The sequence below is a fragment of the Salpingoeca rosetta genome (genome assembly GCF_000188695.1).
Source record: "Salpingoeca rosetta unplaced genomic scaffold supercont1.31, whole genome shotgun sequence".
Taxonomy (NCBI): Eukaryota; class Choanoflagellata; order Craspedida; family Salpingoecidae; genus Salpingoeca; species Salpingoeca rosetta.
The window spans coordinates 585,741-597,754 of record NW_004754903.1 but is presented as its reverse complement, the minus strand read 5'-3'; the positions used below and the strand labels follow the sequence as shown (position 1 = coordinate 597,754).

At 55.6% G+C, this 12,014-nt stretch overlaps 5 protein-coding genes across 5 annotated transcripts in view; 3 read left to right on the top strand and 2 right to left on the bottom strand.

Moving 5' to 3' along the window:
• The first annotated feature begins 126 nt into the window (after window positions 1-126).
• PTSG_09784 (uncharacterized protein) lies at window positions 127-3,961 on the top strand. The gene is made up of 9 exons (XM_004989086.1): window positions 127-258; window positions 743-802; window positions 1,090-1,180; window positions 1,576-1,630; window positions 1,860-1,985; window positions 2,230-2,434; window positions 2,728-2,819; window positions 2,971-3,054; window positions 3,360-3,961. Exons 1-9 carry the CDS (start codon window positions 132-134, stop codon window positions 3,489-3,491), a joined length of 972 nt encoding a protein of 323 aa, XP_004989143.1. The 5' UTR covers window positions 127-131; the 3' UTR covers window positions 3,492-3,961.
• PTSG_09783 (uncharacterized protein) lies at window positions 3,882-5,891 on the bottom strand. Its single transcript, XM_004989085.1, has one exon. The coding sequence runs from the start codon at window positions 5,798-5,800 to the stop codon at window positions 4,598-4,600; it is 1,203 nt and encodes a 400-aa protein (XP_004989142.1). The 5' UTR covers window positions 5,801-5,891; the 3' UTR covers window positions 3,882-4,597.
• Window positions 5,892-6,298: 407 nt separating this feature from the next.
• Window positions 6,299-7,372, top strand: PTSG_09782 (uncharacterized protein). The gene has a single exon (XM_004989084.1). The coding sequence runs from the start codon at window positions 6,399-6,401 to the stop codon at window positions 7,032-7,034; it is 636 nt and encodes a 211-aa protein (XP_004989141.1). The 5' UTR covers window positions 6,299-6,398; the 3' UTR covers window positions 7,035-7,372.
• A 296-nt stretch (window positions 7,373-7,668) lies between these two features.
• Window positions 7,669-9,207, bottom strand: PTSG_09781 (uncharacterized protein; the record flags this gene model as incomplete). Its single annotated transcript, XM_004989083.1, has 2 exons — window positions 7,669-8,141; window positions 8,748-9,207. The coding sequence occupies 2 exons, from the start codon at window positions 9,205-9,207 to the stop codon at window positions 7,669-7,671; spliced, it is 933 nt and encodes a 310-aa protein (XP_004989140.1).
• A 689-nt stretch (window positions 9,208-9,896) lies between these two features.
• The window catches only part of PTSG_09780 (uncharacterized protein), a 3,344-nt gene continuing 1,226 nt past the window's right edge, over window positions 9,897-12,014 (top strand). Inside the window, exons 1-7 of the mRNA XM_004989082.1 lie at window positions 9,897-10,292; window positions 10,467-10,522; window positions 10,686-10,778; window positions 10,945-11,059; window positions 11,265-11,331; window positions 11,603-11,688; window positions 11,805-11,928. Coding sequence (XP_004989139.1) covers window positions 10,137-10,292; window positions 10,467-10,522; window positions 10,686-10,778; window positions 10,945-11,059; window positions 11,265-11,331; window positions 11,603-11,688; window positions 11,805-11,928 — 697 coding nt within the window. The 5' untranslated portion in view covers window positions 9,897-10,136. The remainder of the gene's footprint in view (window positions 10,293-10,466; window positions 10,523-10,685; window positions 10,779-10,944; window positions 11,060-11,264; window positions 11,332-11,602; window positions 11,689-11,804; window positions 11,929-12,014) is intronic.

Here is a 12,014-nt window from a genome sequence, read left to right as displayed (position 1 = left end):
TGTGTGTGTATGTGTCTCTACATGCGACACGCCGATACATTGCCCTCCCTGCCCCTCTCCTCAAGACGCCCACGCGCTCACACCTCCATCTCATCACCACTCTCTACACCCTCTCCAACGCTCTTCAGATCATGCTTGGCACGCGCATGGACAAGCCCAACGGTTGCCCGGACAGCCTGTATGTCATCATGCGCCAGTGCTGGCACATGGGTCCAAACTCCCGCCCAGACTTTGAGGACCTCCTCGCGTCCCTCGTCGGTGTGTTTTGTGTGTGTGTGTGTGTGTGTGTCTGTGTGTGTGTGTGTGTCTGTGTGTGTGTGTGTGTGTCTGTGTGTGTGTGTGTGTGTGTGTGTCTGTGTCTGTGTGTGTGTGTGTCTGTGTGTGTGTGTCTGTGTGTTTGTGTGTCTGTGTGTCTGTGTGTGTCTGTGTCTGTGTGTGTCTGTGTGTCTGTGTGTGTCTGTGTGTGTCTGTGTGTGTCTGTGTCTGTGTGTCTGTGTGTGTCTGTGTGTCTGTCTCTCTGCCTTCTGTCTCCCTTTCTTCCTTTCTTCCTGTCTCCCTTTCTTCCTGTCCCCCTTTCTTCCTTGCTTCCTTTCTCCCATTCGCACGTCTTGACCGGCACGCCTTCCACTTGTGCTCATACTCCTCGCTGCACGCACCTCACACCCCCCCCCCCGGCGCGGTTTTCCTCCTCCCAACATCATTCTCCCCTCCCCTCCGCCCCCTTTTCCCTCCATCGCATCAGAGCTCCATCGCGCGTACAGCCGATCTGAAACACGCGCAGGCGTCTTCAACCCGCGAAAAAGTTCGTTGCACCGCGTGTGCCTGCAACCAGTTTGTTCAACACACACACACACACACACACACACACACACACACACACACACACACACACACACACACACACACACACACACACAAAGATGTTTGTGTGCGCCATTTGAAGTGTGTGTGCCCTCTGGCTGTTGCATCCATTCCCATCATTTTCACCCCATCCCTCCCTACATCCCGCGACACCCCGCCTCCCCTCTCACGACTCCCAATTTCCCCTTCCCTCCTCCCCTCCCCTGCCCCTGCAACGCGTGCCTGCAGGCATCATCATGAATCTTTCTGGTGGCGATGACGACAACGGCGACGGATCGCACGAGTCGTTCCACCAGTCCCGCCGCGCCATCGAGCAGAGGTGAGGACAGCACGTGCGCTGGCATGGAAGATGATAACAATGTGATGATGTGGTCATGGATTGGACAGTGAACAAGAAGCACACATCTCCACACACTCACATGGTTTCACTCACTCACTCACACTCACTCACTCTCTCACACAACTACACATACACACACACTCACTATCACTCCCTCACTCACTCCCTCACACACACTGGCTCACTCCCACACACACACACACACACACACTCTCTCTCTCTCTCTCTCTCTCTCTCTCTCTCTCTCACACTCACTCACTCACACACACAACTACACACAACTACACACAACTACACACAACTACACACAACCACCCACTCACTCACATGGCTCATCTCAACCCTCCGCTGTCACATCGACGTGTCATCGTCAGCTTCCACTCGCCAACCGGCGGTGCGCGCAACCCGCCATCAGACCGCCTGACGAAGGTGAGGAAGACGCAACCATGTTGGCGGCATGCAGTGCTTGCAGGCACGCTCACAACTTTGAACAATGTTTGCACATAATCACACAAGCACCACACACACACACACACACACACCTGTGCTTGCATATCAGCCCACTCGCTCACTAACGACAATGATAACGCCAACACACACACGCAAACACAACCTCACACAACCACACACACACACACGCAAACACACATGTTCACAGATTTCGTACTCGCCGACACCAGACGAGGCTGCCGACAGCAACAGAATGGCGGCACTTCGCTCGCACGTGGGGAATTACACACTTGGGCGCGGGCTCGCAAAGAGCATCAAGAACCTCAGAAACACGGTGCGGTGTGCATGTGCATGCGTGTGTATTATTGTTGTTGTGCATGCGTTGTGCATGCATGCAACTGCTTGTGTATCCTTCTTTTTAGTGCCATCTGTGAGGTTGTTCGCGTTGTCGCTTACGTACCGCCGCACTTCTTACACACACACACACACACACACACACACACACACACACACGCACGCACACACACACACATACACACACGTACACTGCCGCGTATTTTGGTCGTTGTGTTCCACAGAGCGAATCACCGCATCGCCTTCGCTCCATCTCCGACGTTGAGGACACGATGAAGCCGACACCCAAACGCCATTCCCACTCGGCCGTGCACCACCAGGACTCGCCCAACCTTCCACGCAACACCAAGCCGCACCACAGCCACCACGGCGCCGACTACCACGCGTACGACCGCGCGGAGGACACGGAGGAACTGCACGGCGTGCGCGGTGAGTCATGGCAGTGATGTTGTGTTGTGTGTTGTGTGTTGTATGTCTGTGTTGTGTTGTGTTGTGTTGTGTTGTTGTGTTGTGTTGTGTTGTGTTGTGTTGTGTTGTGCTGTGTTGTTGTGTTGTGTTGTGTTGTGTTGTGTTGCGTCCGTGTGTGTTGTGTTGTGGTGTGTTGTGTTGTGTTTGTGTGCAATGTAGGGTTTAGTAAGTGAGAGTTGACTGCAAGTGCACGCATGTGTCAGCATGATCCACGCTTTCCTCTCATACCACCACCGCCACCATCAATATGACAGCGGTCAGCGACAAGTTTGATGAAGCGTTTGCGCTGGATGACATTCGTCGCTCAAATCCACTCTATCACCTCGACGAGTATGACAATGTCCTGGTGAGGCCCCAGCACATTGACATGGCACACCACACTACATACCACACCCTGAGTTCCAGTTTCACTGCGTCTGTTCCTGCTTGCTGCCACCCAACTGCCCTCATCACGCCTCTCACAACAACATCAACCACACCACCACCACCACTGCCAGGCGTACAAGCGCGATCCGGTGCGTCGCGAATTCATCGCCGCGGCGCCGGATGACATTCGCGCAGGGGAACTCGTCTTTGAGCGGGTGCGAGGCAGCAACGATCGTGGTGGTGGTGGTGGTGGTGGTGGTGGTGGTGGTGGTGGTGATGATGGTGATGGTGGTGGCGGGACGATTGGTTACTATTGCTCAAGTGCGCTGCTGTCTCATCTATTTTGTCATGCATAACGCAACACACACACACACACACACACACACACACACACACACACACACACACACACACACATTCACACATTCACGCATTCACAATCACACACATCTCCACGCTTCCTTCCTCTCACCCCTCTCGCCCTCCCCCCTCCTCCCACGCCCCCCTGCTTTTCTTGCAGGTGCACGTGTTCCCCGGCCAGACGCCACGACCAGAGAAGTTTGAGTTCTGGGACCCGCACGACCGTGATTACATGTACGTCCCCATGAGCGAGGACCTTCGCTTCCACATTGTCAGGGGCATCAACGCGTAAGCGCGCCAACTTGTGCAGTAGCCACACAATCACGCATGCCTGAAACGAGCGTTCCCCTTCCATCCTTGTCCATTCCATCCCTGCACTTCCTTCTCCATCTCCTCCCTGTTCTCCCCATTCGTTTCCTTTGCTTTTGTCTTGCCTTTCTTCCTTCGTTGACCTTGCTTTGCCCCCCCCCCGTCTTGTTCATTTCCTCTGTCCCCGTAACACCCATTGTGCATGTAAACGTATGAGCAAGCACGCGTGCAAGCGTGTGCTGGTGTTGTTGTGGGTGGTGTGCGACATTGCTTGCACCTCTAGTGGAGGGTGTGTAACGCCTTTCAGTCCATGGCGACTCGCAACACGTGTGTGGCCATTGGGTTGTTGTCACTTGTTATGATCTTGCTCAAAGTGCTGTTGCTGTCTATTGCTTTGATTGATTGCTTGAGTGAGATACGAAGGAAAGTAGCCACACATTAAATACGGAAAAAGTTTACATTAAGACAAGTCACATAGAGACAAGTCACATAGAGACCTTACAAGTTACACCAACCCACATGTCAACGCAGCACAACGACACAACACATTTGGAAATGGATAGAGCCAGTGAGTGATACGCTCACCGCTGACATCGAGCAACGAAAGGGGAGGGGGGCAGGACCTCAACACGTGCCAATGAACCCAGCATCAGCACACTCCGCAGGCAGGTGACATGACAACCGCCAAGAAGAACAACAACCAAGAAGCACACACTGACGCACCCAAGTCTGGCACTCATTTGCGTATGCAGACAAAGAGCGCGATACACAACGAACCACCAACGAACGCAGGAATGTCGCCAAGACCAAATTCGCCCAAAGAACCGGCTTCGAGTCATCAAACACATACACATGAACATACACGCTCGTGGACACACACACACACTCACTCACTCGCTCACTCACTCACTCAATCAATCACTCAATCAATCACTCACTCAATCAATCACTCACTCACACTTGACACACACACACACTTGACACACACACACACACACTCACACACACACACATTCTCACACACTCACTTACTCAATCAATCAATCACTCAATCACACAAACACACGCGCGCGCATATCATTGCCACGGTCAGTCTGCCGACTCTGCCATGGAGGAAGCAGTAGAGATGTGACTGCCGTGCCGCTGTAACCGCGCATCATCCTGCCCTTGCTCATCAGTCGAAGGCTGCGGCTGCGAGGGCCTTCGCTTCCCCTCCTCCGCCAACCTCTGCTGCTGCTGCTGTTGGTGTTCTTTCTGTTGTTGCTGCTGTAAGCGGCGCTGCTGGCGGCGCGTGGGCCGCGTGTGCATCTTGCACAGCAGCACCGTGATGAGGAAGGCCAACACCACGCTGTACATGGGGTGGTCTGCCGTGACAAAGTCCGACACGAGCACGTCAAACCCACGCTGGATATGGCCCTGTGCACGTGCAAGCAGCACGCTCTCCTGCGTCGTCCGCACCTCAAACGTGTGCCGGTGTTTGCGAGGACCATCGCCACCACCACCGCCCCTGCCGCCACTGCTGCTGGTGCTGCTGCGCCTTGTCCCTGGCAGTGGGAGGGACAGTGACGAGGCCGAGGGGTCGCGCAGCGTGTAGAAACGCGCATACATGATGCAGTCGCCGTTGGGCTTCATCAGCTCCACATGCATCGCCCGCCCCTCCCGGCGCACGTTGGTCGTGTAGGTATTGCTCTGCACCACAATGGCAAAGCATGGCGACGGCGTCAGCGGCAGCACAATCTTCGCCTTCTTCAGCGCTATCCGGCAGCCCGGGTGCGGCTCCAGCATAAAGTACGACACCTTGTCCACGTGCATGTGCGATTCACTAGTGGGCACGTGCACCTCCTGGTGGTGCGGCCGCACGTCAAAGTACGGCGTCTCCCGCATGGGGTCGATCGATGCGCCGGGCCGGAAGCTGCCGCCAACACACGCCACCGGTGCGCGGTACAGCTCAAAGGTTGACACGTCGCTGATGGCCGAAGACCGTGTCGTGGATACGGACATCATGGACATCATGGACATGCTCTCCATGGAAGGGCTGGAGCTGCGTTGTGGCAAGGGCGGCAGGGGGCGGCCGGGCCGTGACAGCGACGACGCGGGCGAGGATGTCGCTGATGACGACAGCGTGGCCCGCATGCCATCCTCCACGCCATGTTGCTGCTGCTGTTGGTGTAGTTGTAGCTGGTGTGATTTCGCTGTTGCTGGCGTCAGTGCCAGGTGCATAAAGTAGTGGGTGCTGGATGTGAGCTCCCTCCCAGCAGGGCCATCCCGTTCCCGACTTCCCCAATTACCCATGTGCGATGTGTGTGTGTGTATGTGTGTGTGTGTGTGTGTGTGTGTGTGTGTGTGTGTGTGTGTGTGTGTGTGTGTGTGTGTGTGTGTGTGTGTGTCCTGTTTTGGTCCAGAGCACACACGTCAGCGATAGCAGCACCACAACCACAGCCAGGCCACTCGTGCGAAGCGCAGTCTGTTCTGTGCTGTGCTGCTCTGTGTGGGTGAGAGACACCGCAATGCGGCCAGAAGATGAAGGTTGTTTGGTCCGCGTGTTGGTTGACGCGTGTTGTGTGTTTTGGGCTTGGCTTGCTTGCGTCGCGCACTTCTTGCCTCTTGCTTGTTTGCGGGGCGAATCGGTGCCGCGTGTGTGAAAATGAGCAGAATGGTCCATTTCCATTCGCATTTCAACTGAAATCAGTTTGGTACAGGCAACTTGTGCCACACAAACAACAGACAGAACAGACAGCACCTCCGCATCAGCGCGCACACACACACACACAACACACACACACACACCACACACACCACACACACCACACACACACACACACACACAGCACACACACACACATGCATACACACACACACATTCACAGCACACACACACAGAGCAACAAGAATGGTACCACGTCGTGTCGGCATCTCCACCCGCCTCAACACGGCCTTCGTCGTCAGTGCTGTCCTTGTCACAGCCCATGTTGGGATTCTCCTTCTCAGCGCGGACAACAGTGCCGGAGCCGCCGTGTTGGAAGAGGACGATGCGGGCTCCTTGCACATCAGCACAAACGATCCTGCACGCCAGCCCGTGTTCATGAACGGCATGGACGTGGCCCACCTCTTCCAGCTCACCCAAGAACAGCAGCGCGCAATCGCGAAGCAGCGTCGTATCAACGCCGCACAGGACCATGCCATCACCTCCATAGCCGCCAGGCTGCGTGCGCTTGAGCAGCCGTCATCCGAATCCATGTCTTCCTCATCGTCATCCCCTACCACCACCACCACCACGGTACACGACGCCACGTCCTCCACATCGTCATCCCCGACCACCACCACCACGGTACACGACGCCACGTCCTCCACATCGTCATCCCCGACCACCACCACCACGGTACACGACGCCACGTCCTCCACATCGTCATCCCCGACCACCACCACCACGGTGCACGAAGCCACGTCTTCCACATCGTCATCCCCTACCACCACGTCTTCCTCATCGACCTTCTCAGAGTTCCCTATTCAGCCCACAAGGAACTAATCATTCTCCTTGACATGAAGAGCACCACCACAGGCACGACCACTCTTCGCTTTACCACGTGAACAGCGTGGCAATGCGACGTACTTGTACTAGCTTAAGGCAACGGCCTTATTTTTACTGCCTCCCAGACAATACCGACGCTGTGCACGTCATTGAGCCTGCATGCTGCTGATGCCGTGCGTACGCGCGTTGTTGTGCGTGCGTGTGACCGTACTCACATCTACTCGCATCATGCGCGTGCTTTCTACGTCACAACGCTGCTTCACCATGTTATCGCGCTATTGGCTTTTCTCTTGTCGCTTTGGCACTACTGGCCACACTCTTGCTCAGATTCGCACTGATGTTCAATGCACTGATGTTCAATCGTGTAAATGTAATGTCACTCAACTGAAACGACAGCAAATACAATGAATGTAATGTAAACGAGTGAAACCCCCCAATGAAACCATGTGAAGATGAAAGCAGATGTTCTGGTGTTAGGTCCTTCACCACGAGAGCAAGGTCGCACGACCCAGCCTCCACTTCTCCAGCCCAACATACCAGCCGGCAACACCACGCACTGCCAAGTAACGCTGCAGCGCAGTCGTCGTGGTAACAGATGCATCAGGTCAACTCACCAGCAAGCACCACAGCGTCACAAACACACAGGCTCGGCCTTGATCACCACCTCCATCTCATCGGTGTCGTCCATGTGTGCCTCGTCGTGCTGCTCTTCAGTCGGTGCTGGCAACGGGGAGGAGGACGCTGCGCATCCGAGCAGCAGCTGCGTAGAGGCAGCGGCAACATGATGCCACACGCTGGAAGAAGGTGTGCCGGGCATGTGCGCACGCTGCAGTGCGAGCGAGCAGGCTGCGACGACAGCGCGGCGGGAATATGGCCAGGGCGCCAGGTCCGTGTCGGGGTGGATGCGCTCATACAGCGACGTGTGGACATTGTCCAGCTCGTGTCGAGAAAGCAGTGGGTACACGGGTAGCAGCTGGGTGAAGCGCGCAAGCACACCCTCCAGAGAGTCTGGCGTCAGCAGCTCAAACAGGATGCGCAGCCGTTCCGTTTCCGTCACCATCGAATCTGCAGCCAGCGGCATCACGGACGAGGAGTTGGCTGTCGCTGATGATGACGATGGTGTCGCAGATGATGCTGGCAGTGTTGTTGTTGTTGTTGTTGTTGTTGAGGCAGCGGCCCCCAGTGTCTTCTTGGCTCGCTTGGGAAGGGGGTCGGTGTCGCAGTCGCTGCAGTCTTGCCAGCTTGGCGATGGTGGTGCTGACAGCTGCGCTGTGTGAGCTGGCGAGACTACTTGCGAAGGTGCTGTGTGCTCCATGGTTGCCCGGCACTCGGCCAATACACGCCGCACGTCATCAAACAAGCTTGTCACGTCGTCCGACTCCCGGCTCTTGCTGCCGCTGCCGCTGCTGCTGCTGCTGCCGCCGCTCTTGTTGTTGTTGTTGTTGTTGTTGTTGTTGTTGTTGTTGTTGTTGTTGTTGTTGTTGTTGTTGTTGTTGTTGTTGTTGTTGTTGTTGTTGTTGTTGTTGTTGTTGTTGTTGTTGGGTGCAGGGGACGGTGGTGGTGCTGGGTTGTTGACTTGAGCAGGCTGCGTTTCCCTTGCGTCGTGCACCTCTTCGCCAGCGTCCGCCGCCAGAGATGAGGAAGACGAAGACGAGGACAACAGCGATGTATCGGAGTTGGCGGGTGAGCTGGCGCCGCTGTCATCGCTACCGCCGTTGCCGTTCGCGGTGTGAAAGGCGAAGCCGTCATTGCCACGAAGAGGGTCGTTGTCATCACAAAGAGGGTCGCTGCTGTCAAACTGGTGGTGGCGATGGTAACGACGACAGCAGTCATCATCACCGTCATCGTCGCTGGTGCACCAATGCCGGCTTGTGGTACAACGTGAAGCCGTGAAACCGTCTGCATCGCCCGTGTCATCGTGGATGTTGCCGTCAAGCGTCGCACTGGCGCACAGCTCCGGGGTCAAGACAAAGGTCAACAGGCGAAGAATGCTGCCTGCGTCAGACACCTCAATGCCATATGCCAGCTGCGTCGCGGTGGCTGTGGTGGTGGTGCTGCTTCGTCTTCCTCTGTCAGCGTTGGTTGCGGTGTCACTGCCGATGTGGGAGCTTGGCGTCGAAGCCAAGGCATGGGGCGCAGCAGTCTTAGGGCCGGTGCTCATCTTGTACATAGTTGAATGGGTTGATGGCTGAATTGTTTCTTGAGGTGCTTGAGGTGCTTGAGGTGCTTGAGGTGCTTGAGGTGCTTGAGGTGCTTGAGGTGCTGTATGTCGAATGGACAAGAGAAGTGGCTTGAGCAGGGCGGGATGCGATTGGCCACTTGTCTGATGCGGTAGCTGCGGATGGGGAAAGAAATAAATGGTGGCTGGCAACCGAGCGAGGGTGCATCCGCAAAACGCAATCAAGCAGGCATGTAAGCAGGCGGTTGCAGGCAAGCAAAGCAAACCGGGGGAGACTCGGTTCTCATGCTTGTTGGTTCAATCGTTGGTTCTGTCTGTGCACCTGCCGATTCTTGGAAAAGCAAGCCCTCGCAGCTTGCAACGTTTACACGGATTTCATGCTTTCGTGATTGATTGTGGCAACTTAGAACTGCAAGTCACTTGGTTGCCGGTGACACTCTGCGCTGCCAAGGTTGCTGATGCTTGCTCCTTTGCTTGCGTGTGGGTTGCGCGTAGACGTGTTCTCAAGCAACTGCGCGTGATGTGTTGACGCAGCTGATTGTCACAGCAACCTGTGCTGATTTCTTTCTCTTTCGTGGAACTGGGGTGGAAGTCATACCGACGTCACTGCTGCACGTGACTTGAGCCTGTACGGAGAAAGCTGGCTTTCTTGGCTGTGGTGACAGCTGCCCTGAACGCAGCAAACGTGTGGCATTCATTGTAAGGCTCTCTGTAGTCGTGGGTGTTGCGTGTGACGTCATCATCATCACAAACAACAAACACAACAAACGCAGAAAGAACGCAAGAAGGAAACGGGAAGGAAACGGGAAGGTGCAGCGGACGGACCTGTACCTGTGTTGGTGTGAGCAGCGCTGCTTTGCTCGTGCGTGCGAGGAAGAGAAGCAGCCTGCAAGGCGGCAGGCAAGCGGGCAGGCGCAAGTATGCAAGAAACGTGCAGCACACGAAGGAAGGGAAGAGGAAGGACTGCTGCACCTGCAGTTGCGGCAGCGGCAGCGGCCCTTGTCGCTGCTGTCGTCGTCGTTGTTGTCGAGGCTGCTCCCACAGACCGACACCCAGCAACCAACCTACAGGCCTACGTGAGTGAGTGAGTGAGTGAGTGAGTGAGTGTGTGTGTGTGTGTGTGTGTGTGTGTGTGTGTGTGTGTGTGTGTGTGTGTGTGTGGTGGAACCCGCTTGAAACTTGCTGTCACCTCATACTTGCTTGTGGCTGCGTTTGCCCGCTCTTCTCTCTGCGTGCTTGAACCTGTGAAGTGTGACCTCGATCCAGATGTGCGGCCTCCCCACCCAACGACATTGCGAGACATGAGGTGTGTGTGTGTGTGTGTGCGTGTGTGTGTGTGTGTGTGTGTGTGTGTGAGTGAGTGTGTGTTTTCCGACCAACGCATGCATGCGAGACTGCTCCGTCCAACCACTCGACTTGAACATGCTGGGTGACGTGATGTGACGCTGTCTTGTCCATTCATGTGCAAGGTGGATCCACTTTCCCAAGACGGGTACCAGCTTTGGCACCTGCCTTGCTCATTACACCTGCCCTGGGTTGGACCCCAACGCATATCCCAACAGGTTTGTGTTCATATATGTGTGTGTTCATGTGTGTGTGTGTGTGTGCATGTGTGTGTATGTGTGTGCATGCACACCGGCCGTGTGAAGCCCAATGCCGCAAAAGAGGATCATCAGCTGTGGCGCGCTCACCACCTTTCCTTGCTCTCCACGCCTCCCTCAAATGCAGAGCGGAAAGCCCAAACGGCAATTATATGCAGTACTTTGCAGAGACATACATGAACTCAAGCACGTGTGACGGAGTCGTGAACCTCCGCGAATCCCACGGCCACACCCCTCTCAGGGTATGTGTGTGTGTGTGTGTGTGAACGTGTGCATGTGCGTGTCTGTGTGTGTGTGTATGTAAACGTGTGCATGTGTGTATGTGTGTGTGTGTTTAGCATCATGTGATGCTGCGTTGCGCCTCCTTCTGTTGCGTGGAGACTTTTCTCTTCCTTCGCAATGTCTGACAGCTGCACACTTCGACTTCTGCTGTTGCTCTTGCCGCAGGAGCGGGAGATTGCTGCCGGCGGGATTGTGGGCATGTTCCGTGACCCGCGCCATCGCGACTACAGCGGTGAGGGAACTGGACGAAGCGAGGCACCCGTGTTCTTGTCTGTGTGCGTGCGTGCGCGCGTGTGTGTGTTCTTGTGCGTGTGTGTGTGTGTGTGTGTTCTTGTGTGTGTGTGTGTGTTCTTGTGTGTGTGTGTGTGTGTGTGTGTGTGTGTGTGTGCATGCGTGCGTGCGTGCGTGCGTGCGTGCGTGCGTGGCCATATACCTGTGCTTATCAACAAGCATACAAACAGCCACAATAACGCCCCCCCCCCCACACACACACGTGCCATCAGGGTGGCTGGTGCATGGGCGGCGTGGCGAGTCGCCCTTACACCCAGAGCAGCTCAGCGATTACGTCCATCTCCATCGCGCATGCCAGGTGAACATTCCATATGCGGTCATGCTCTCAGTCACGAGCGATCATCACCACCACCACCACTACTGCCACCATTACTCACACCGCCACCACCACCACCACCACTGTTGTGTGGGCAGATGCGCATGCTGCTCGGCTTTGAGTGCAATCGCGTGGATTCTGTATCTGAGCTCGCGGTTCAAATTTCGCGGCAGGACGTCGAGTATGCGCTCGCTCTCCTCGACTCCAAGTTCGCCTTTGTCGGTGCGTTCATGCAGTGCGTGTGTGTGTGCATGTGAGTCTATGTGTGTGTGTACATGTGTGTATATGTGTGTGTTCATGTGTGTATA